This window comes from Leuciscus leuciscus, assembly GCF_965113295.1.
Source record: "Leuciscus leuciscus genome assembly, chromosome: 11".
In the NCBI taxonomy this organism is placed as follows: Eukaryota; Metazoa; Chordata; class Actinopteri; order Cypriniformes; family Leuciscidae; genus Leuciscus; species Leuciscus leuciscus.
Genome location: NC_138735.1, coordinates 8,811,603 through 8,838,634, shown reverse-complemented (window position 1 = coordinate 8,838,634; position 27,032 = coordinate 8,811,603). Strand labels below are relative to the sequence as shown.

General features: G+C 36.1%; 2 protein-coding genes and 1 long non-coding RNA gene across 3 annotated transcripts in view; 2 read left to right on the top strand and 1 right to left on the bottom strand.

Annotated features, from left to right (window-relative positions):
* The window catches only part of LOC309509954 (NACHT, LRR and PYD domains-containing protein 3-like), a 113,332-nt gene that overhangs the window by 34,534 nt on the left and 51,766 nt on the right, over nucleotides 1-27,032 (top strand). Inside the window, exon 7 of the mRNA XM_082184969.1 lies at nucleotides 6,727-6,897. Coding sequence (XP_082041095.1) covers nucleotides 6,727-6,897 — 171 coding nt within the window. The remainder of the gene's footprint in view (nucleotides 1-6,726; nucleotides 6,898-27,032) is intronic.
* Nucleotides 16,586-19,019, top strand: LOC309509969 (amyloid beta A4 precursor protein-binding family B member 1-interacting protein-like). The gene is made up of 4 exons (XM_082184995.1): nucleotides 16,586-16,904; nucleotides 17,148-17,271; nucleotides 17,366-17,412; nucleotides 18,216-19,019. Exons 1-4 carry the CDS (start codon nucleotides 16,869-16,871, stop codon nucleotides 18,762-18,764), a joined length of 756 nt encoding a protein of 251 aa, XP_082041121.1. The 5' UTR covers nucleotides 16,586-16,868; the 3' UTR covers nucleotides 18,765-19,019.
* LOC309509978 lies at nucleotides 23,275-25,516 on the bottom strand. The gene is made up of 4 exons (XR_014210135.1): nucleotides 25,364-25,516; nucleotides 25,170-25,288; nucleotides 23,500-24,126; nucleotides 23,275-23,335 (listed from the first exon to the last, which is right to left on the bottom strand). It is a non-coding gene; the product is annotated as an uncharacterized lncRNA (long non-coding RNA).

Genomic DNA, 27,032 nt, shown 5'->3' with positions numbered 1-27,032 from the left:
TTTTAAGTTGGCCATCTGTGATTTTTTCTCTTAATATTCTCCATTATTTGCACATGAGGTGAATCGTGGGTCGCGCTGATGGGAAACCTTCTGTGTGTGTGTGCGTGCGTGCGTATGTGTGTGTGTGTGTGTGCGTGCGTGCATGAGACTGTCATGTCAGTCATATGTCACTGTGTAATTATAAGATTATGAAAGTTATGAGGTTATGAAATGTCTTTCTATGTTTGTTTTTCTATCGTCGTCGTCAGCTTCTCATATTTTTTAAATTAATGTCTAAAAATATAAAAAGAAGGATAACCCAAAAAAAGCCTGAGGCCCGGCCGCATGTGAATTATGACGTGAGAATTGGCCCGAAGCCCGGCCCTAGGGGCATAAATAAGTCAATAATAATAATATTGGCACGTCGGGCTCGGGCTGAAATGCAGGGCTTTAAGCACCAAAACGTGCTTGTCTCAAACGGAGCAAGGTAAATTTCTGCGAAAGCGCACGAGCCCCTGCCCCTCCCCCTTTTCAACATCACCTGTCAGTTATCACAACCTCCACAGACGCACGAAAGTCAAGAAGCACCTTCTCTGCAGCATCGAAGTGCCTTCACTTGTCACAGCCAGGTACCGATACTGTTTTTCTTAAGCTTCGGCTCTCAAACTAGTTAGGTTACTTAAAATATATCCATAGAGCCAGCCTGACTTAGGCAATAGCCGAAATTCTTCTGCCGTTTTTATAAAATAAGCTATCACAAGTAGCAGTCACGTAATTTACTAGTACTGTTTTGTAATTTCATGGCCCCCTATGAACTGTAAATAAAATCAAATTATCTGATTATTAAAATGCCTAAAAATAAATAAATACATGCTTGTAAAAAGTGTTTTTTTTTCACCTTCTAGTGGTCATTATACATAAAAAGATGCACCAGATTAATGCATTTATCTTTGAAATGTACAACATTTTCTTACGGGGGGGCATGCCCCCGGACCCCCCTAGAGGTACCGAGCTATCGGATTTTGCTACCTCCGCCTCATTTTCAGCCAGGAAAAACCTGATGTTCTTAAATCTTTAATTAATAGACATAGTCTTGTAGATTTGTGGATGTTTATCCTCAAGTTAAACAATATACTTGGCTGAAAATTAATTCAAATAAGGTTTCTGCTGCCAGATTGGATCGTTTTTATATTGAGGAATGCAATAAAGGAAGATTTTTTAGTAATCGTATTTCCCCTACATCTATATCAGATCATCATTATATCTCTGTCTATGTCTGTCTTGTCACCTAAATCCTATAAGTCACAGTGGCACTTTAATAATACATTACTTCAAGATCACATCTTTGTGCACTCTTTTGGTCTTTTGTGGAAGTCTTGGAGAGAAGAGAGAGGTAGTTATTCATCTCTTAGTCAATGGTGGGATCTGGGAAAAGTCCAGATAAAGGTTTTTTGTCAACAATACACAGCAAATAATACTGAGAACTTGAAAGTGAAGATGAAGATGATAGAGCAAGAAATTCTTCAACAAAGCCTCCGCAATCAGGGAGGAGGTGATATCATTAAAGAGAACAAAGGCCTTTTGAAGGATTTATTGGAAGAGCAGGAGAAGGAGACACTTGTCAGAACAAGATATGTGAAGTGCAATGAAATGGATGCTCCAACTGCTTTTTTTTTTCGGACTGGAGAAAAAAATCTAAAGAGCAGAAATTTTTTCACAAACTGAAACTTCCTAATGGCAAAGAAATAACCAATCAACGAGAAATGATAGTTTCTGCTATTTCTTTTTATGAAAAACTTTATCAGTCCGAATTTTGTGATGAAGTAGCAGTTGAAGAACTTCTTCTAGATCTTCCACAGTTGTCTAAAGAAGAAAAGATGGAATTGGAAGAATTCTTGACTTTTGATGAGCTTTTAAGTGCTGTGCAAGAGCTGAACAGTGGCAAATCTTCTGGTGTGGATGATCTCTCTGCTGAGTTTTTTAAAAGCTTTTGGAATGTGATTGGACATGATTTGTATGATGTTTTTTTGGAGTCCTTTAATCAAGGTGTTTTACCCCTAAGCTGTCGGAGGGCAGTGTTGACATTAATCCCTAAGAAAGGAGATCTTGGACTTTTGTAGAATTGGCGCCCTGTGTCGTTGCTGTGTACTGATTTTAAGATACTGTCAAAAGCTATAACTAATAAGTTGAAGAAATGTATGGCAACTATAATTCATGAAGATCAGTCATACTGTATCCCTGAGCGGACAATTTTCGACAACTTGTTTTTGCTAAGAGACATTATTGCAGTTGCTAAAAAACATCAAATTGATATTGGACTCTTATCTTTAGATCAAGAAAAAGCTTTTGACAGAGTGGATCACTTTTATTTACTAAAGACTCTGAAGGCCTTTGGCTTTGGACCACAATTTGTCTCTTGTATTAAACTGCTTTACAGTGAAACATCTAGTATGCTTAAGATTAATGGTTGTCTAACTAGACCTTTTGCAGTAACAAGAGGTATACGACAAGGATGCCCTCTTTCAGGACTTCTATATTCAATTTCTATTGAGCCTTTGTTGTCACATTTGAGGAAACGACTATATGGATTCTGTATTCCTGGTTTTCCAGAGATCCCACCTGTAAAACTCACAGCTTATGCTGATGATATAACTGTTTTCATAAGGAACATTGATGATATGGCTGCTTTGACTTCTAGTTTGAAAACTTTTCAAAAAGCTACATCTGCTAGAATCAATTGGGATAAATGTACATCCCTTCTGTTAGGCGAGTGGAGGGATATAGATCCTCCTCAAATCTCACAACAATGTGAATGGATCAAAGATGGTTTTAAAGTTCTTGGGGTATATTTAGGATCTGATACTTATATGAAAAATGATTGGGAAGGATTAGTTGATAAAATTGTGGGGAAACTACAGAAGTGGAGATGGATTCTCCCGAGGTTATCTTTCAGAGGGAGATGTTTAATCGTTAATAATCTGGCAGCCTCAATGTTGTGGCACAGATTTACAGCGTTGAATCCCCCTGAAGAGTTATTGACTGGTATTCAAAAAGTCTTTGTTAAATTCTTTTGGGATGGTTATCATTGGCTTCCTCCTGGAGTTTTGTATCTCCCAGTTGTAGAAGGTGGTCAAGGACTTATAAATCTGGAGGCGAGAGTTAAGACAATGAGGTTTCAAACATTACAAAGGCTATTATATTGTTCAGATAAGATACCCTGGATTGCATTAGGTTTGTCTGTTTTACAAAGTATTGGGGGAGTTGGATTAGCTAAGCAGTTATTCCTAATTGAAAAATCTGTCCAAAATCCAAGAGTAAGTGTTTCTTCTTCTAACTTTTATGTAACTGTATTAAAGGCCTGGCAAATGTTTAAAAAATTGAGAGATGATGATAAACATTATGGTGTTTTAGAACCATTGTTTTTTAATCCTCTCTTTAAAAGGAATTCTTCCATTCTGAGTTCAGTAATTGACAAGTTTTTAAACACAGGAATAGCTACTGTAAAAGATTTAATTGATTTTTCAAAGGGTCAATGGTATACGGCTAAATCTATAGCTAATAGAGTTGGGCTTAGATCAGAAAGATGTGTTGAAGGGATAATTGGAGATCTTAAAAAATCTTTTCCTCAGTCTTTCTTGACCTATGTAAACAATTTTATTGAGAATGATGAAAGGCCTATGATTTTTCCAGATCTTCAAGTCTTGATTTGGATGAAGATTTAAATGATACTTTATTGAAAAGATTTGAAGATGTATTGTTTCATAATGTTGGCAAAAAGATATTATATTGTATGTGTGTGAAATCCTTGTTTTATACTCAATTGAAAAGATGTGTTGATACTAAATGGAGAGAACATCTATCAATTTCTTCGGAAATAACTCCATCATGGAGGTGTTTGTATAAGCCCCCCATTCCTAAGAGGTCTGGGGACCTCCAGTGGAGAGTACTCCATTGTGCGGCAACTAACAGTTTTGTATCAAAATTTAATGAGATGGTTTTATCTGCATGCCTTTTTGCAATATTCTCGATACTGTTTTTCATTTTTTGTGATTGTTCAGGATTAATTCCTTTGTTTGAATTGTTGGATAAAATGTTTACTAAGCTTGGTTTTATGTTTACAAAAAATATGTTCATTTTTGGTGTGAAGTATAAGAAAGAATGGAAGGTACAATGTACACTTGGTAATTTTCTTGTGGGACAGGCAAAGCTGTCTATTTTAAAATCCCATACATGTAAGAATGAAGGAGAAGAAGCTGATTTGCTTGGAATGTTTAAAACTCTTGTAGAGGGCCGGGTTGTTATGGAATATGCATACTGTAAATTAACAAACACAGACACACACACACACAGATACAGAGAGAAATGAACTAGTTAGACTGCAACAGTAAATTTTGAGAATATGCGTAATAAAATCAATAAATGAAGAAAATACAAAAGAGACTCTCTCTCGCTCAAACACACGCACACACACTCGCACACACACTCACACACACTCACACACACACACAGAGAGAGAAATGATCTGGTAAGACTGCAACAGCAAATTTTGATAATATGCAAAATAAAATCAATAAATGAAGAAAAATACAAAAGAGACTCTCGCTCAAATGCGCACACACACACACACACACACACACACACAAAGAAATTAACTGGTAAGACTGCAACAGCAAACTTTGAGAATATGCGAAATAAAATCAATAAATTTAAAAATACAAAAGATCTCTCTCTCTCTCTCTCTCTCTCTCTCTCTCTCTCTCTCTCTCTCTCTCTCTCTCACTCACTCTCTCACACACACACACACACACACACACACACAAACACAAACAAACAAACAAACAAATAATAATTGTTTGGTCTTATTTTAGCCTAATAGGTGTTCCTGATATCTGCTGCATATGCAACAATACATAAAATAATTACAGTTTGTATGTACATAGTTAAAATAATATTTATTATTATAATTCAATTTTTATTCCTGTTTTTTAACCTACAGTTTGATAATGATTGTTTGCTGTTGTTATTTGATTGTTTTTGCTGTTGGATCATAATTGCTGTTCCCTTCTGAAGTTTTATTACCTTTTATAGAATTAAACTGAATAAAATACCAATTAATTGCAAAATGTCTGTATAAAGTGTTTTGAATTATCACTATCCATCCCTTATTTTGTTAGATTTTTTTAATGATCAAATACTGATTAACAAAAATGCTTGCATTGTGTTCCTTTTCTAACCAAACATTATTGTTTGATTGTAATCATAATGCAAAACCTGATACTTATGTAACAAAATTATCTAAAACTTGACAAAAATAGTCTTTTAGAATGTCTAATATATATCCAAATAAATAAAAAAAAAACGAATAAAATGGAGAAATCATGTCTAAAAAAAACAATGGGAATCAAAAAGCCTCTCTATGTATTTATATAGGGAGCAACAGTACAGCCCACAGGCGGTTACACGACATTACACAAGTTTTTACTTTTTAACGCCACTGGATGACGCTTTTCTCACTTCAAAAAATGGATTTTAAAGGCCTGCACTAATGTGACATGTTGCATTTATTGAAATAATAATAATAATACAAATAAAAAATATGAATTCTAATGGAACAAAATGCTCATAATTTTTTTTAGTAGTACCATAGAAACCTTTCTAAATTCGAAATAATAATAAAAAAATATTATTGAACAAAAATATATTACATTGGTTTTCCTGGAAAAAAAGAAGACATTTTAAGGCTTCGGTCACTTTTGACCGCGAAGGAGCCAAGTGTGACCCCTAAACGAACAGGACCAGAGGGATTTACAGTAAATCCAAAATTGTTTTTAAGATACAGAAAACAATGCACTGAAAAAGTGTGTTGGATTTAAATGATTGAATCATGCACATCAGTTCCACATGAACCAATTAAGTTCAACAAAGATAATTTGTTCACATAATGTCAACATCGTGGAATCAAGTCATTTCCAAGTAACCCAATGAAGAAGTTTTAAAGTGATTTTAATATGGTTCCCTAACTGGATTAATTCATTCAATTTCTTATATTTGTGTCACATGACTGAGTTATAAGATTGTATTAGATTGCTACGAAACTATTAATTAGCAATAGCATATATTAGCATGCTAAATGCTAAGCATTAAATCTAATTGTAATATAAGTAATAAACATATTAGAAAAAAATATTATTTTAAATGGCCATTAATGGATCATTATTGGACAAATATATAGAAACAAAAATATCTTCAAAATATTAAATTAATATTATTGAACCAAAATATAGTACATTTAATTGATAAAGTTACACTTCAGGTGTTATTAATGTTATCTCTTTATCACTCCATAGTTACAGCACTGCATGGTATTTGTCCCTCAGTTTCTCCTCAAGTTCATGGAGAACCGGCATCCTTTATAAAGCAGTGTAGAATATAGTGGCATTGCTTGTCACTACATTCAAATCACATCACACATTGCAATCTTTAATAAAATGGTCATTTTACACACTGTTTACACAGCGTCATTGTTCTCTACAGGTTGAAATATTGTGGAGTCACAGATGAAGGTTGTTTGAGGAAGATCTTGCATTAATTTGAGAGTGCTTATATTTAAATTTGACTTTGTGATGTTTTTTACCCATGTTTTCAAGCATTAATTGACGGACCCCCTGCAGTACGGCTGCGGACCCTTGTGTTAAACTGATCTGATCTGAACTGAGAGAGTGAAGAGTGTGTCATTGTTCTCTACAGGTTGAGGGATTGTGGAGTCACAGATGAAGGTTGTTCTGCTCTGGCTTCAGCTCTGAGATCAAACCCCTCACACCTGAGAGATCTGGATCTGTCTGAGAATAAACTAGGAGATTCAGTTCATCTGCTCTCTGCTGTACTGGAGGATCCTCACTGTAAACTGGAGACACTGGGGTAAGATCATATATGACTCACACATGAAACACAATGTAAAGTCTCCTATATTTGAAATGTTCAGCCTTTTTCTGCTGCTGTGTTATTGAGCTTATTGAACTGTAAGTGATTTGTAAGCTCACGCTAAATCGGCCCAAAGTCCGGCATCCGACCAGCGCGGAAGGTCTTAACGTGTTACTGTCCTTTTCTCGAGGCAAAGTATTTTTTTATTAAATGCAATACATCTGAATATGTATTCTCTCGTTATTTCATCTGACTCCATGAATGAAAAGGTTTAATGATATCTGTGGATCATTAATTGTGAGCGAATGTTTGACTATTCCTTTCAACTCTTTAAAGCAAATAATGCCAAAGTCAGTTAGAATAATCAAATGTAACAATTTATTATGTCAGGTAAATGTATCATGCCAATTTCTTAATCAATTCAAATATAATCGATACAAAACATCAAATACTCTGGAAAATGAGAAGAGATGCAAACCCAACAATAAGAAATACATGAGGCTGAAGATCTCTCTCTCTCTCTCAGCCTCACGGGCGAATCTGAGGTACAGAAAAAGGCCTCGAATTCCCTGCTGCATTTCATTAAATAGCCAGGACCTCTTTCACTTGGAAATATCTTTTAACAATGGAAATTTGCATTCAGAGGTTACACCTTTGGGTGTAGGGAGACCATTTGTCTAGAGGCCAACCCCTCCTAGTGTGCTAGTTATCCATAAACTCTCAAAAACCTTATTACCTTTTGTTTTACTTATTTGGAAACGAGACATTTGTACCAGTCGCACTGTGACATTTTAAATGATACCAAACATGAAAAATACTCTGTGATAATCATTCACATTAAACTATCATACATGCCAACCCTCCCGATTTTTCCGGGAGACTCCCGAATTTCAAAGCCCCTCCCGAAAATCTCCCGGACCGACCTTTCTCCCGAATTTCTCCCGATTTCCACCTGGACAACAATATTGCTACACCATCCGTTAAAATGAAGTTAATTCGGCCAGCGCTCATACCTGTATTTACATCCTGTTTTCGGTTGAAGTCCAAAGTAGTCGATTGTCGAGTTCACGCGCGTGATCATAGGTAACTAAACATATGCGCGTGAACTCGACAATCGACTACTTTGGACTTCAACCGAAAACAGGATGTAAACACAGGTATGAGCGCTGGCCGAATGAACTTTATTCATATCTTTCACATCTACTGCAGTCAGATTCACCCGTGTTAACTCTAAAGGAATCACTCACATGACCTGTGCACTTGTAATGTAAACTTGCACTTGTAAAAGCAGGTTTAAAATATGCCCCATTGAAGTCAACAGGGTGCAAATTTTAAAAAGAGGATAAGACGGTGTAGGCAACACCGATTTTTGTCATTGTTCTCTGTATTGACAGCACTCAAAATTTACAACAAAATGAGCTCAATGTTAAAATTGAGCCCCCCCTTTAAATATCTCCCTAATTCTGAGGTCTCAAGGTTGGCAAGTATGTAAACTATACATTTTCTTGGGTGATTTACATGTGGTCTCAGCATGTGAGAGGGGGAGTGAGGAAGAGGAGGAGAGATGTGTTCTGAGGTGTGAGTTCAAATGGTAATTTCCAGAGAGGTCCTTTGTCCTCTCAGGGTCTGGGTGCTCCCCAAACAGACTGTCCGGCATTTCCTAATTTATCAATTCTTACAGATTGAACACATGAGCTGCTCTTCAGGAACATGATTCTGCAGGACTGAGTCACTGAAATACACACTGTCACATCACAATCAACACTTCAGTCTCTTGATTTTAAACCGACTCGATCTCAACACATTCAGAACTGAGAAATGAAGAACATGCTGGATTTATTCTTGCAGTTCATCACGTTCATCTTTCTGCAGGGACTGTTTTTAAAATATTGTTTACATGATTAAAACAAATCATTACTCCATACGTACTGTATTAGTACAGATCTAAAGACTAGATGTTTAATAATCATGTTTTGAGCTCTGTGACATTTTAGATCTCAGTCCAATGATCCATCAAAACATTTTATTTGTGCTTTAAGTTTGTATTTTCTCTTTAATAATGGATTCACTGCTAAACTGATCTGAACTGAGAGAGTGAAGAGTGTGTCATTGTTCTCTACAGGTTGAGGGATTGTGGAGTCACAGATGAAGGTTGTTCTGCTCTGGCTTCAGCTCTGAGATCAAACCCCTCACACCTGAGAGAACTGAATCTGTCTGAGAATAAACTAGGAGAATCAGACGTGAAGCTTCTCTCTGATCTGAAGAATGATCCACATTATAAACTGGAGACACTATTTTGTAAGTAGATTATTTACTAAAGATTACAAAATACAGTAATTTGTAACATATTTCGTTAGATTACACAAGCTTTGTAACCTAATCTAAATAATTTAGAATACTTTGGAATATTAATAAGGTTTGTAACACAAAGGGTCCACCAAACATAGGACTTGGTTTTCTCTGCATATTATTTTAATAACTTCATTTTTACACAGTATTTCTTGAAGAATTTTTTTTTTTTTTTTTTTTTAGTGAACATTTAGTTGAATATTTTAGTAAAATATTTGTTTTATATATATATATATATATATATATATATATATATAAAAAAATTAAAAAAAATTTTTTACTGATACAACACAAAGCATTAAAAGCTGGGGTGTGTAAACTTTTTAAATTGCATGAACAGGATAAATTGTAATTATTTTGTCTTCTGTGAAACCGGGAAGTATTCGCTTCTGAAGGGCAGTACTGAATGAAAAAAAAAGATGATCTTTAAACAAAATGTACACATCATCATAATCCTGTTTAAAGTTTACACCCCCTGCTCTTAATACACCGTTTCCTTCTTGAGCATCAGTAAATGTTTTCACCTTTTGTAATAGTTGTGTATGAGTCACTCAATTGTCCTTAATGTAAAAATATGGATCTCAAAATCATACAGTCATTGTTGGAAAGGTGTCAAATATGCAGAAGATTCTGGAAAACCTAAAAATGTGCAAAACCTGGAGGATTTTTCTGGAGAACAGCGAGTTTAACTGCTCAGTTATTTAGATCCTGTAATAAACATTATTTGTTCTCATTATTCTGAGAACACACACAGTCTCTATGGAATGGACTACATATGCCGTATTATCATTTAATCAGTTAGTACATAGATGTTGTCCGACAGGAGGTCCGCTCTGACTCTCGGCTGCAGGACATTGTCACAGAAGAATCTAGATCACTCCCAGAAAAGATTACAATTAATTGAGAGAGTAGTTTCTGTTCATCACATCATTCATATAATGCGAATAATCGACTGAACCTTTCGTTTCCACGACGGTAAGTGGGAAGTGGTCCTGACACGATGATCTGTTCACAATGGTCTTGATCAGGATCTTCTTCATCTTGACGTTCACCCGCGTGCAGAACAACAGCTCTGATGTTCTCCTCACCTTTATATCTCTGGCTGTAATATTAATGTACTCTGTATGTATCTCTGCCTGTGTTTGATCTGAAATGAATCTACTGATGTGATGTGACTGCAGTAATGTCTCATACTCCATATGTGACTCTGTGTGTTTAATTGTAGTTTAAGGATCAGCTGATGGTGAATAAGGAGCCGCTACAGAGACTGAAGACACAGAGACTGAAGACACAGAGACCGAAGACGCAGAGACCGAAGACACAGAGACCGAAGACGCAGAGACCGAAGACGCAGAGACCGAAGACGCAGAGACCGAAGACGCAGAGACCGAAGACGCAGAGACCGAAGACGCAGAGACCGAAGACGCAGAGACCGAAGACGCAGAGACCGAAGACGCAGAGACCGAAGACGCAGAGACCGAAGACGCAGAGACCGAAGACGCAGAGACCGAAGACGCAGAGACCGAAGACGCAGAGACCGAAGACGCAGAGACCGAAGACGCAGAGACCGAAGACGCAGAGACCGAAGACGCAGAGACCGAAGACGCAGAGACCGAAGACGCAGAGACCGAAGACGCAGAGACCGAAGACGCAGAGACCGAAGACGCAGAGACCGAAGACGCAGAGACCGAAGACGCAGAGACCGAAGACGCAGAGACCGAAGACGCAGAGACCGAAGACGCAGAGACCGAAGACGCAGAGACCGAAGACGCAGAGACCGAAGACGCAGAGACCGAAGACGCAGAGACCGAAGACGCAGAGACCGAAGACGCAGAGACTGAAGACGCAGAGACTGAAGACACAGAGACCGAAGACGCAGAGACCGAAGACACAGAGACTGAAGACGCAGAGACCGAAGACACAGAGACTGAAGACACAGAGACCGAAGACGCAGAGACTGAAGACACAGAGACTGAAGACACAGAGACTGAAGACACAGAGACCGAAGACGCAGAGACTGAAGACACAGAGACCGAAGACGCAGAGACTGTGACATTACTATTTTATTTATTTTTTCTGTATGTGCAGCTGCAAGTTTTTTTGTTTGTTTGTTGTTGTTTTTTTACTTTTGGTTCAGATCCAAAGACAGTTTGAAAAAGCATGAAACCTTAATACATTTTCTTTGTGTACAGGAATGCACCCTTATGTCTCTTATGAACTGGTTTTACATTTATCAATGGTGAAGTTGCTCGGAAGTCATCATCTAAGAAATTCTTCTTGAACTGAAAATTTGTTTTGTTACTTAATTATTTAAACTTTCATGATGGTTTCACATTGCGACATTGTTTTTCTTTAACCTATTCTACACTTGTAAGTTTCACTCTCGGTCCCATCACCGATCAGTAAAAAAAAAAAAAAAAAAAAAAGTGTTTTTTGTACAGTGTATTTACATAATAATTTGAATGTAATAAGATAACGTTCATTTTGGATGAAGACTTATTTAGCCTACACAAAATGATCATATTCATCTGAAATGATGGGTCAATCTGATGATCATCATGTTCACAAGAAAGCAAACAGAAGACAGAGCATAAAAGATTATTGAATTTACAGTTTGCTTGTTTTTGTGTGTAACATGATGTTTATTCATTTATTCTTATTATAGAAGGTATAATATCTCACCACTGTAATAGAGGAAATGCAAACTGTCAAAAGTAGCCTCTCATTTGTCCATTGGCCAAAGTGTTTTAAAGACACAGCTGTGCAGTGTTGAGCTCACTGCTGTCCTGGGACACTGAAACCATTGTGGAACATTACCTTGAATATGTGCAGGAAGAGCTTCTCTGATCTGATCAAACTCTGTTTCTGTGCAAATCAATCCATGCATTATAACTGTAACCATAATAATACCAGGCATGTGTGACAGTGAGTATCTGTTGTCTCATTTCACTGGCCAGCTCTGTGTAATTCTCTCTGCAGTGGCTCTGAGCTCCAGTCCAGGGCTGCGTTTCCCAGAAGCATTGTGAAGTTGATCGTGAAGACCATTTGCCACCAGTGTCCTCTGCGATCAACTTATCTCACAATGCTTTGGGAAACGCAGCCCAGGTTTTTCTCTCAGATACCCAGACATTGGCCTATTGTGAGAGGAGATTTCTTTGTACCGCATATATCCAGAGTCTTTATTGCGCAACCACAAACTCTAATGATCACAATACATTTATGTGTGTAAGTCGCATAGTTTGACGTAGGCAATTACATAGATACAAATAGAAATCCTTTTCATTGCTGAATGTGTTCCTAACAATTCAACTATTAATTTTCCCACACAGGGCCTCTGACGTGAGTTCACGAGAGCGCCACGGCGCATGCGCGAGAACTGAGAAGTTTTCCCTTCATAAAACGCTTAGTTTCTCCTTGCCCATACTGCATATCTTGCATGACTCAGTACATAATTGCAGAGATTCACTTTCATATCTTTATAGTCTACACAATCTCCAATTTTTTTCCATTCATCTTGTTTAACATTTTCCCTCCAGTTTTCTTTGATTAGCTCTTTTAGCTTTTCATGAAAACCATCAAGTTCTCTGCACTCTAAAAAAACATGCATCAACGTTTCTGGAGCAGATCTACACACATCACAATCCCTCTTTATGTTCTTGTTTATCTGGTGGAGGACCACTTTCCTGTAGATTCTGTTGTGTCTTAATTTAAAATCCAGGTTTTCACATTCTATTCCATTGTACTTTACACATAGATTTTCCCAAATTTCCTTAACCTTTAAGCCAGGGAGCACCTTAGGCCACACATTTTCTGATGCTGGTAATTTAATCTCTTTTTTCAAAATAAATGTGTACATCATATTAGTGGATCTTCTAGTAGTCTTTTCCCATCACCTCCGTCAAAATACAAATCTGGCAATCCCCATTCCCCAGGTTTAACAGTTTCATTTTCAATACTCTCTACCCAGGCTCTGGGCAGACTTGTTTTAATATTTTCACACATCGAGTCCACTTTTGACATTTCGATTTCATCATCCCACGCCGAAACACAATCATATAAGGCTCTATTAGGTAAGAACCCTCTTACATCATATGCTATATCCTTAACTTGTCTCACTCCTGCTTTCATATACAATTTGTCATAAAACACTCTCTCTTTCATTCTAAAATTTGGATATAAAAATATCGGTTGTTTTAAAACTTGATTTATATTTTCACACTCATACTTTATATTTCCTATGACCTCTGCCCACACACTTAGCACTTCCTGATAAAACAGCGGCATTTTGTCATACATCGGCTTTTTCAATCCCATAAAAAGCCCTTCTTCCCCACATCCACTACATTTGTCCAGCACATCCATGCATTCATGACCTCGAGACTGGATTACTGTAATGCCTTATTAGCTGGTTGTCCTGCATCCTCAATAAACAAGCTACAGTTAGTCCAAAATGCCGCCGCTAGAGTTCTTACGAGATCAAGAAAATATGATCATATAACACCGATTTTATCATCACTGCATTGGTTACCTATAAAGTTCCGTATTAATTACAAGGTATTGCTACTGACTTATAAAGCCCTAAACGGCTTAGCTCCAGTCTATTTAACGGATCTTCTATCGCCCTATAATCCATCGCGCTCTTTAAGATCACTAAATTCAAGGCTTTTGGTCATACCTAGGATTATCCAGAACCACCAAAGGAGGGAGAGCATTTTCACATTTGGCTCCAAAACTCTGGAATAGTCTTCCTGATACTGTTCGTTGCTCAGACTCGCTCTCCCAGTTTAAAACTAGATTAAAGTCGCATCTCTTCAGCCAGGCATTCATATAATCCTACAGTTCAAACTACAATCCGGCCTCTAGCTCATAAATGCCAGAGGAGAACTGGCCCCCGACTGAGCCTGGGTTCTCCCAAGGTTTTTTTTCTCCATTAGGTCACCTGATGGAGTTTTAGGACACCATTAGGTCACTTGATGGAGTTTTTCGGTTCCTTGCCACTGTTGCCTTTGGCTTGCTCAGTTGGGGATATTTTGGGGATATTTAATTTAATTTTATCAATCAATAAATTCCTCTTGAAACAAACTTTGTTGTATTATTTTAATTTAATACTGTGAAGCTGCTTTGATACAATCTGTATTGTGAAAAGCGCTATACAAATAAACTTGACTTGACTTGACTTGACATCCTTCATATAACCTTTCCATCCATACTCCACTTTATCACATAAATACTTTTTCATCGTTTTTACCCTTATGGCCTTCTTTTTAACTTCTAAGTCAATCAATCCTAATCCTCCTTCTTTATAACTTGCAATTAATGTTTCCTTGCTATTTTAACTCCTTTCCCTCCCCACATAAAATCATTTGTTATCTCAGTCATCTCATTAAGAAAGCATGACAAATCATCAAGGGTGTTTCAGGCTATGATTAGGTTAGGGTGGGCTGTGTTTTATGTTTGTCAAGCAATTGGGAAATAAAACGCAAAAAATGCAATAAATGTAATACATGCACAATTAAACCCCGACTCCAACAGAAAAGGGACATACATTCTTTGTATGTATGAAATAATTCAAAATTATAAAGCACAATATTTTTGTGGTTCATTTTAGCAATATTTAGGACTAATCCTAAAGTGTGGCATGAGGGGCACTGGCAATCAAATTGTGATTTTAGCCTCCTGAGACCCGAGAGTTTGCCTGGTGTGCATTTTATAATTGTTCTTGCTATTTGGGATAAGTAGGACCTAATAAGTATAATAACTAAAATTTGTTTTTGTACAGGAAGTAGTTTTTGCAGAAAATGATGTCCTCATGTGAGGACAGTGGGTCTATCATTTACCATATGATGTCCTCATGTGAGGACATAGTACTAGCAATCAAAAAACAAACTAAATGGTTGTAATTCAAGAATGCTTTGGAATATAGATATATGGTTGGTATTGTTTTTAAGAAGACATTTGCCAGATTATTGTAGAAGTGAAATAAATTATGAAAGTGAAACAGAAAAAAAGTTATATAAGTTTGAGTTTATGAAAATATAGAATGTAAAAATATAATTATTTATATTTTATATAAAATATATATATTATAAAATATATTTTACTCTAAAACTGCTAGAAAATTAAAGCCAAAAATCTAAACAAGTTGTGTTCCAAATTTTAGGTTGATATCTCAAAAAATGAGCTTTCAGTAAGATTTTATTTGGGCGTAGTACCAAACTTTTTCACTAGATGGACAGCCAGCTTCCTTACTGACCATATAAGGGCGTCTCCATTTTCATATGTTTTGAGTGATCTGAACCATGTCTTTCCATAATTTCATACAATTTATGAAGTATACATCCTATTCAGAAATAGTATGGGTGTTTTGGCAGTATTTGATTTGATTTCAACCTCTAATAAACATAAAAAGAGCACATATGTGCGTTATAGCTCGCTGCCGCATCACAAATCGAGAATCCATAAAATTTTTCTTTGTATTCTAAACATTTTCAGACCTTTTTTTCTCATAACATTTAATTAGTGTTATCTTTTGAACTCTTGGCATGAAAACAAACTGAGGTTTCTACCAATCTTTCATGATTTTTCATGTTTATTTCTATTTCAAAATAAAGGCCTAAACACGCCTAATGAATATGAAATATTCTTGTTGCAAATTGATTTTATTAAAAAAAACAGCCACCAAATATGAAAACTAGAGATTGTAAGCTTTCAAATGATATATAGTTTGTCAATATTACTTTAGGTTTTTACTAAGGTATTATTGTTCTAAATATATATGGGCAAACGTCCCACCAGCTTAACCATATGTTAGAATAAATAACGTAATATAGTTCCAATGTCCTCAAACGAGTACTTCACATTTACTGATGTCCTAGAGTGCTACTATTACTAAAATATGTCAAATTGTAATCCCCGTATGATGATAGAGACAGTATTGTACATAAATACATTTGTTTCATTCATATAATTTGAATAGATTTTTTACCTGGGTCATTTTTCTTTCGGGAACTGGTGTAGAAGTGTTTTGCTGATATTCCAGCCATTTTCTTCTGACTGACATTGGTGTAATGTTGTGATATCACCACAAGATGGTGTGGGCAGTGTCCCTAAATGTGGCCAACATGTCTAAGATTTACAAATTTGACTATCATTGTGTCAAGAGGCAAAAATGTAATGTCCTCATATGAGGTCGCAGGGTCTCAGGAGGTTAGTGTGCCATCCACTGTCTCTGCTATGCAACTGCAGCTCAATAACATATGGAATCAAAACAATGTTAATATCACCAACTGTCCAATTGAAGAAAAATGAATATTAGCAAAGCATGAACTAATACTGAAAACCCTAGTAAGTTGTTACCAAACCCTTTGTTGTTTTGAAAACAAAAAAACATTGATTAAAGATTCAATCCCTGAAAAATGAATGGTTCCACAAATCTGTAGAGAATGACAGGGAAACAATAGCGAAAACAACTAAATGAAGTGTTATTATCTTGGCCTTCTCAGGTGTGTATATCAGGTGTGTGTCATGTTCATGTGGTCACTGTGATCTGCTTTCAGCATCCTCAAATTCAAAAAGAATCCCAATACATCAAGTATCTGTGTTGTGATGATGAGTTGACCATGACTCTGTGGGTGACTGGGATACGTATTGCAAAGGTGAGCAGAAACCAGGCCACACACCAAAAACCAAAATAGATAATGATTGTATGATTAATGCAAGAAGACACTAAGTTGAACTTTATGCAGCAAATTAAATTATAAATTATAGTTTACAATGCAAAAACATACTGTAAATTGTAGCTGTATTGTGTTGGGTCCTATTGTGAGCTGTCTACTTTGTCAAAAAAAAGAGTTCTTCTACTTTATTAACGGTCTTGTTTTGTCATGATTTTGTCATAGTATGGTAAGCAGTTATATGAAAACTACAAAGCCGCTGTGAGGAAAGCAGCCGGCACTGGAAGCTGGGCTAACCGCACTATCCAGGCCTCCTCCAGTGCATCCACACCCTCCCCTACACCTAAAGGTAGAGATAATGAGCTAAATAGATTGTTATAAAATGTATCATAGATCTTGATATATTAAAGGATTTTGATGACATTTTTGTGCTTATCTTTCAGCCAAAGCTGCGAATGGACACGCTCCTCAGCTTCCAAAGGACACCAAGGTACCTCTAAATCTATCAGTTAGTAATGAAGAACACCATAATATAATACCATAAATAATATAAGTTCATGGACCATACTGAAGTGTGAACTATTATGTTTTCAGACACTTAACTGCATGTTAATTGCAATTAAACAAAATTGTTTAAATTTATTAACACACTTAAGTACATAATTTTATAACATTTCATAATTACTTCTACTTTCAATGAAATATGAAGTTTACTGCCGAATGTACTGAGAAGCATTTATAGTAAACTAAAATATACATATATCATTTCTATTGAAACTTGACATGTTTTCAATATTTAATTACACATTTGTCATGATGAAGTTGCCAATTGGTAAATTTAAAATATATTAACATTAAATGTATTAACGAATAACACACTACAGTTGAAATTATAATCAAATTTGCATGTGCTCTAGTATGTTTGTCAATATCAAAATAAATGTACTGCAGAAGATTACTAAACCATAATTTAAAAAGTATAACTGTTAATTTGTCATGATTGCAAAGTACACTTTTTAAAATTGCACTAAACTCTGTTAAGAAACAGTCATGAAAGTGCAGTGTCTTTAAATACACATATAGTGGCCTTTTATTTAATTAATAATATATTATCTGAAAATATATATTTTTAAATATACTTCAAAGATTTAAAGTATACTTCAAGAGCAGTAAAATTAAGCACACTACTTTTCCACAAAGGGTGACGGTTCCTTTAGAGCTGTTTTAATCCCCTTGTAATTTCATCATTTATCTGAAATGCTCCTGAATGCTACTTTTGGTTTGTTTTTGAAGGGTCCTGGCAACCAAACATCTTTCCCACCACCTCCGCCTTCAATGGAAACCCTGCCTCCTCCACCACCCGACCCCATGTTGCCTCCTCCTCCCCCTGCTCCTCCTGCCAGCACAACCAAAGTCAACAAGTTTCCTCCTCCACCTCGATTCCCACAATCCTCCTTCCCACCTCCACCCATGGATGACCTGCCTCCACCACCACCTCCTCCAGAAGATGCCGAGCTGCCCCCTGACTTTCTTCCTCCACCGCCTCCTAGTTTTGCACCTTACGGGGGAGACTCGCTCCCCCCACCACCTCCAGACCCCATTACCTCCCTTCCACCTCCTCCTCCTCCTGGTCCCCAAAACTTTGCATCTGCAGGTGGAGCTCCACCACCACCACCTCCACCACCAGCTCCTGCACCGGCTGCCAAACCATCCGCCGGCTCCATCAGAAAAATGCCTCCAGCTCCACCAAAGAGAACTACACCTCTACAAACAGCGCCCCCAGGTGGCGAACTCATGTCAGAACTGATGACAGCAATGCTGAAAAAGCGCAGTCAACAATGATCTTGAAGACAGATAGAGCTAATTGACATGTTTTTGTAGTTGGACTGAGGAACTGACCGCCAAACAAGTTCTCGGCGTGACATTAGGACACACATCTTTAATTATTTTGTTGTTTAATATTCTTGCATTACACCACCAGACTAAAATATGTAAATACTTTGTACTTACGCACCTAATCAGATTATTTGTATTACAAATATGCTATATCATCATTGCTAATGGAATGTCATAATAAATAAGGTCTTGCAAAGTTAACTGTTTAACAGATTTTGACATGCCTAATTGTTAAACGGGAGTAAACGAGATGCATGATGCAAAGATTTTTGCATTTTTGTAGAAATGCAGAAACAGCAATATTACAAAAGACATCCATGTCCATTGTCCATATATAACGTGCATATATGTCCATATATAACATCAAACATGGCGCATCCTCCAATCAGATCATCCATTAGGAAGTGTGATTACAATGTCATAAACAATATTTTTGGTTCAAATGATGCTGAAATTCATGATTTTTTTTTTTTCATTCGACCCTGAGTTAGGAAGAACAGCTGACCCTCAGCTGCTGAGCCCAGGATGGAGGTTTACTGGCATATCCGGCTCTCTCAGCCTCTTCCTGCTCCATAAATGGCTCCATTAAAGTCTTCTGCAACAGTGTCACCTAGAAATACATCAAACATACTGTCAACAAGCCATAATGCTCTGTCTGAAGATGTTACATTGTATGTATAATTGTCAAGTCTTCATTTCACAGTAATATATTAAAGCAAACACTCTAAGATATATGATAAGCATGATCATGACAGCATATTAGTTTGACATCACATGTAATAATAATACCTCTGAAAAGTCATTTTTCTCTTCTGATAGCAGATTCAGCCATCCAGTTCCTCAACACATACCGTGGGTTTACTCCTGAACAATAGAAAAATTACTGATAACATTAAATACAACATAACACATCGTAAAAAAACACACACTACCGTTTAAACATTTACGGTCAGTAAGGCTTTAAAAAAAAAAAGAAATTAATAATATTATTCAGCAAGGATGCATAAAAAGGGACAATAAAGACATTTATAATATTACAAAAGATTCAAATAAACGCTGTTCTTTTGAACTTTATATTAATCAAAACATGTATCAGGGTTTCCTCAGAAATATTAAGCAGCTCAACTGTTTTCAAATGTTTCTTGAGCAGCAAATCATCATATTAGAATGATTTCTGAAGGATCATGTGACACTGAAGACTGGAGAAATGATCACAGGAATAAATTACATTCAGCTGAACAAATATATTAATTACACAAATATTGTATATTCAAATAGAATAATTTATTTTATATTGTAATAATATCTCATAGTATAAAAATATATTATAGTATTACAAAATTACTGTTTTTATTGTATTTTTGATTAAATAAATGCAGCCTTCGTGAGCATAAGAAACTTCTTTCAAAAACAAATCTTACCAATCATGAACATTTCAGCGGTAGTGTTACTGTAACAATATATAAACACATAATATATAACACTGCATCATATAACATATACAAAAACACACCTTGCATTCTGTGCTGCCGTTCTTCATCTGAGTCACTCATTATCCTGAAGAAGACGATTAACACATCAAGTGATGTTCATTTTTAATCCTCTAAAGAGTTCGAGTTTACATTACAGCAACATTACCTTGACAGACGCTGTAAATACAGCTGAACCCAGTCTCTGAAATGCTTGTGTGACAGAGGTCTGAAAGAGCCCACAAAGACTGTCAAGAGAGACACAGTCACAGTTAATGGACTGAAATCATGATTATGGATATTGCGGCTGCTGTGGGAGTGAATGGAGAGGAAACGTACCGGAGCAAAGGATCCCTTCTGAAGCCGGGACAGGGTCACTTCACTCAGCTGTCTGAAAGTCATAGTGAAGTCTGCTCCAGTGTCCTCCATTAGCTCAACACATCACACATCACACAACATTATATGGGTCATTCTCAGGAAATGCTGCCATTTGTGTGATCTACTACTGATACCATACTGGACTTAACTATTTCTGACAGTTTGGCTGTTAAATATATAATTCTAAAAAAAAAACTATCTAATTAAAAAAGTTTATAATGAAATTGTGTGTGTGTGTATATATATATATATCAGTGTGTGTGTGTGTTTTACTGATTCCTTACTTTTTTTTATTTCTTTTTTTTATTGTCACAAATGACACCATTTCCTGAGAATGGCCAAATAACTTTATCACATGAATTAATTATAGTACAATTAGAGAAAAAACAATCCAGCTAATATTTACCTTTAGAAGAAATGCAATCACATATGAATCCTTTTCTTCATTTCCCAGAAAGCCCAACTTTGCTTTGAACAGCTCATGAAATCTACAACAGAAACAGTAAAGTGAGATCAGGAACGACTCAGAGAGGAATACAGTGATCTATATTGTCTAATGACAGGCTCACCTTTGATGGTAGATTTGTGGATACTCTCTCAATATTTGCTGAGATCTGAAGTAAATGAATTGACACGAATCACCCTTATTTATTCCAGACCAATACCAACAGAAAATAAAAGGATCTCTTACTGTGAAAGCTGATCTGAGGTCAGCAGTGGTTTCAGAGCTTCTAGAAGTTTCTGTAGATTGAACAGGCCAACATTAGCCTGAGCTCCTATACTGTACCGGCCCTCGTCATCAGACGTGTTGGGGACAAAATCTATACAGAGGAAACAATGCTGAAGCAATAACACACATTTAACAATAGAATTATTATGTTATTATTATGGCTGTCTGTTTCACTTTAACTTATTAGAATATAATGAAGTAAAATAAAACAAGTAATGGATTAAAAAAAAGTATGCAATTAATCATGCCCCTCAACCCATGTATATTATACTGTAAGTATATACAAAATTTATAGTAGATCTAAAGTAGCTTACTATTCATACAATGTTCCACTTTTGCAGTATTGTATATATATATGTGTGTGTGTGTGTGTGTGTGTGTGTGTGTGTGTGTGTGTGTGTGTGTGTGTGTGTGTGTGTGTGTGTGTGTGTGTGTGTGTGTCTGTGTGTGTGTGTGTGTGTGTGTGTGTGTGTGTGTGTGTGTGTGTGTGTGTGTGTGTGTGTGTGTGTGTGTGTGTCTGTGTGTGTGTGTGTGTGTGTGTGTGTGTGTGTGTGTCTGTGTGTGTGTGTCTGTGTGTGTGAAATGTTATATGACAAAAAGCTTAAAAACTAAACGTATAGGAAGATGATTGCTAATATTATGAAAGTTTAAGTTAGACAAAGAAACATACTTGGGTCATATGATTCCATAAATCCAAATGGGCCATAATCAAAAGTGATAGAAAGCAGACTGAAGTTATCTGTGTTGCAGACTCCTGTGTGAAGATGCAGATCATGATGTTGTGCATTTTGCATATTAAGCTCGATCTATAATGATAAATCTATGTGATAACTAAACAAGTAAAGCAGAGTGAACTAACCATGAGCAAAACCAACCGACATCCAGTGGGCGATTAAATGTGCCGTTTCATTCAGCACTCGAGAGAAAAACACCTTCACACAACATGAAAACCATTCAAATATAGTGAGACTGATCAGACAATATAAAATAATCTTGTATTACAGCTAAACAGCAGAGAGACACAGATACTCACCACATACTTGTCAGGGTCATTTGTTGCTATAGATTTAAAATGCTCTTTAATTACAAAGTCCAACAATGTCCTGAAAATTAAAAATTAAAATAAATTAAAAAGCAAGTAAGAGTGAGAAAAAAATATCACTCTTCCAAGTAAAAGTTAATATACCGTAGGACATCTAACTCTCCAGTTCTAGTTAATATCTCCAGTGAACCGATACGAAACCAGGACTTGGCCAGACGCAGAACAACCGCTCCTGATAGATACAGAGAACAATCACATAAAGCTGAGGAGGATAAAGAACTTAGTTACTCGATTTTTCCAAATCTGATCGTATTTTACCTCTTTCTTTTATGACACTGCCATTATAAAACGAATCCCTCCAAACAGGTTCCTCACTCACAACCAGACTGACAAACAATAAAGGCAAAAAAATGGAAAAAGTATAAATAAAAATAAAAATAATATTCAACACCAAACATTTGAATATGATAAATATATTACTCTTCTTGTGCATGTCCATTCATATATATTGTGCATATATATGTGTGTGTGTGTGTGTGTGTGTGTGTGTGTGTGTGTGTGTGTGTGTGTGTGTGTGTGTGTGTGTGTGTGTGTGTGTGTACCTGAGGGCTCTGCTGGTACATGTGTGTGTGTGTGTGTGTGTGTGTGTGTGTGTGTGTGTGTGTGTGTGTGTGTGTGTGTGTGTGTGTGTGTGTGTGTGTGTGTGTGTGTGTGTGTGTGTGTGTGTGTACCTGAGGGCTCTGCTGGTACATGTGTGTGTGTGTGTGTGTGTGTGTGTGTGTGTGTGTGTGTGTGTGTGTGTGTGTGTGTGTGTGTGTGTGTGTGTGTGTACCTGAGGGCTTCACTGCACAGGAACTCCCTCACAGAGGAGCGAATCACAGCCCGTCCATCACCAGACCTGCACACAAAACATCATGTACAGTAAACAGCATAACCATTACACTCCTGCCAGACAGAATCACACACTATGAGTCATAATGTAAGATCATTTACAACTAAATATATCTCAGAATTACTTAAAAAGCATATAAAAAATATTGAGCAGCAGAAACTGATATTCACCTTGAGTACGGTGTCTTTCCTGAGCCTTTCAACTGGACTTCCCATCTTTCACCCTTTCTGGATAAAAGAGAGATTGTATACCGCTCTAACGGTTAACACTTGTCACAGTTCTAAACTGAGAGATGTCATTGTTCAGACGCATGTTTAAGCATTAAGTGAGAATTAGATTAAAAAAATGCCAGAATCATCTATTTGCTGAAAAACCAGTAAGTATAGATCACACTATCCATTCTTTAATCTTAAACAACATTATGGGAAAGTTGACATGCATTACAACAGAAAAGTCACATCTGACAATAACAACTGATGATTTGTGTTGAACGCTGATGGAAAAGGATGATTTTACCTGTTTGTGTATTCACCCAACAAATGTGCTCTTCCATCCCCCAGCTGTCCGGCCCAATAACCAAACTATAATAATAATAACACATGGTTGACATGTTTGCTCTGGTTGTCTTACGCCATCGCTGTCGGGTTTGAAGTGACGGTCAGTTTTACCTGATGGCCCCCGTATCTGTGTGCCAGTGGAACAGAGCCAGGAAACAGTTTCCCACCACTGACACAACGGACAAACTCTTCATTCTGAATCACAGACTCATTCAGATCCAAAATATTCCTCAACACATCCTGAAATACACAAAAGAGCCTGAATATATGCAGAAACAACATTTACACAAAAGTACTGTGGTGGTACCATGGTCCAGTTTGGTTTTAAAGCAGTTTTCTCAGACTGTGATCCTCAGACCACTGGTGGTTCTGTAAAGAGTCCAAGTGGCCCACGAGTTCATTAGCTGATAAAAGCTTTATGACTGAATCAATTAATAAAAGTATAACTGACAAAAACAAACAAAAAACACTAAATTAACTGAATTAATTAACTCAATGCAATAAATGAACTGTTTGTGACTAAATAAATGTATGATAAAGTGTTTCTATTGGTATGTAAGTGTTGGGTCCAATTTTTAAGCTAGCATTATATATAATAGCTATATATATAGAGTATAATAGCTAAAAATAATTTGCCCACAACCTAAAGTAGACATTTATTTGAGGAGTTGGGTGGTTCAATTTATTTATTTTTTTAGTGATCTGCTTCACCCGTGTAAAAAATAAGTGTTAAAAATAAAAATGGAAAACTATGTTTCTTTTAAAAAACAGTTATTGCAGATAATACAAAATTAATTAAATAAAAAGCCACTTAACAAGTATACTTTCATGACCGTTTCTTACAAACTATAATAAATGTTCATTTAATTTCAGTTAACATGATGCAATTAAGTGTCCGAAACATTATATTCAGTTTGCACCAAAGTATATTCTTTTAAAGTAGCCTATATTATTTTCATAATTTCTCTTTTTAAAAGTATGATGAAGTGTACTTCTTTGTAACAACAGCCTGAATAAGTTCAAAATTATGCTGACGACGACAATGTTATTGGTGGTGATGATGATGATTACTTTATTACTATTTTAAAATGTGGACAAGAAAAATGATAAAGAATGGGTGGGTGTGACCAAACTTTTGACTGGTGGTTAGATGGCACTAGCTCCATTGTATTTTTCTGTTTCATAAATTACATATACACAGTTACTGCAACAATATCCCCAGGTTTGACTGCAGTGAAGCACAAGTTCTCTGTAAATGATGATGAGTGGATGGGTTTATTGACCTGTGACACAGCAGCCAGTGTCAGGGGCTCTTTCAGAGGAGAGGGCTGAGACTCTGAAAACACACTTCTCTTCACAGTACGAATAACATTACCATCAACCTCATCAAGAGGCAGAGCATCTGTAAAACACACAGAAGTTATTAAAACATATCAACGTGTACAATAGCATGTTGGCACTCATATCTGTATCTTACCTAGTAGTTTATGTGATAATGCCAGTGGTATTTCTCCACAGTGTTTCACATTGCTATAAAAGTGACTCTTATCGAACTCTCTTTCATTACAACTTTCATTCTCACAGAATTCTTGTTCGTCCCTAAATGTAGCGATGGCGACGGCCGATAAAAATAAAAAATAACGTGAAACCATGTTTTGTCATTACATCAAACTCACAGGCATATTTTTTTAACTATATATGTCCTGTACTTCCTTACATCACGTAACTAGAGGAAAACATCAGAACTGTCACACAAACAATCCTTCAATGTTCCACCAGAGGGCGCTCATCGGCTCAAAAACCCGAATGCTCCATTTATGCAATATTCGGAACTTTTTTGTCTTTTTGGAAATGTATGCGAGTTATAAAGTATAACCGATTAAATCTATTAGTTGTATGGGTTCAGAAGCTGTCGTACAAATGGAAACTCTCGGAACTTTCTCACTATAATGATTAAATAAGCGTCTCTAGCCAATGATCAGAGACGACTGTGATTGGTCAACCTCAAATCTGTATTGTAAAAAGTAACAGCTGCCATGTGACCAGCCGTTTTAAAAAAATACTGAATACTTAAAATTATAAATATTACTGGAGAAGATTGAAATCTCTATGATTGAAATGAATGTAATGAAAATGTAATTTTTTTAATGTAAACATGTAAACATGTTTTAAGCCCACCCACACCCCTTAAATAACCTATTTAACTCACTTTTATATTTATATAACTATTTATATTTATCGAAATATAATAATAATAATATCTGTTATTATTACAATTATTATTAATAACATGAACAAAATACATGAATTAGATTAAATTGTCATTGTTAACATTTATTCATTTTATTTATTAACTATTTATAATATTTAAATAATAATAATAATAATAATAATAACAATATATATATATATATATATATATATATATATATATATATATATATATATATATATATATATATATATAGTTATTTTTGGAGACTTATTAGAACTACCAAACTTGACCAATTGGAGACAAGTTATGGGCCACTATGGAACGTCCATTTTATATCAATTTTATGTTAAAGGGGTGGTATAATGCCCTTTTCACAAGATGTAAAATATATCTATGATGTCCCCAGAGTGTGTGTGTGAAGTTTTAGCGCAAAATACCCCACAGATATTTTTATATAGCAAGTTAAAGTTGTCACTTTTTGAGGGTTTGCAAAAACAAGTAGAGGTAACTGCAGACTGGAGCAATGGGCGTGCCACGAGGTCGGAAAGGAATGGGGCGTGCCGTGAGGTATGGGGCGTGCCGTGAGTATTTTCTATTGGACGCGAAAAGCTTCCTGATCCGCATAAAAGCGTGCTTACGGTCTATGAAAGCGAGCCATAACCTTAATCACTATAATTACACAAGACCAAATACATTTCTTTCACTGTAAAAATAGCAATGATGATATTAAGAATACATTCAAAAGTACGTTACCTTCGAAACCTTCTGTATGGCGCGGGTTACATGACGTCATCACCACCGCGACTTTTTATAGGATCAATCATTAAAAAACATTGTTTGTGATAAATGCACTTTTTGTAACACATCACTTGAAGATATTGAACATTTATTTTTGTATTGCCCTTTTTCTATTTCTTTTTGGACTGACTTT

Bases quoted from the DNA above. Each gene is read 5' to 3' on its own strand.
- LOC309509969 (XM_082184995.1), top strand. From the start codon at position 16,869: ATGACTCTGTGGGTGACTGGGATACGTATTGCAAAG. The intron at 16,905-17,147 runs GTGAGCAGAAAC...ATTTTGTCATAG, and splicing joins CTGGGATACGTATTGCAAAG to TATGGTAAGCAGTTATATGA. The intron at 17,272-17,365 runs GTAGAGATAATG...CTTATCTTTCAG, and splicing joins ACCCTCCCCTACACCTAAAG to CCAAAGCTGCGAATGGACAC.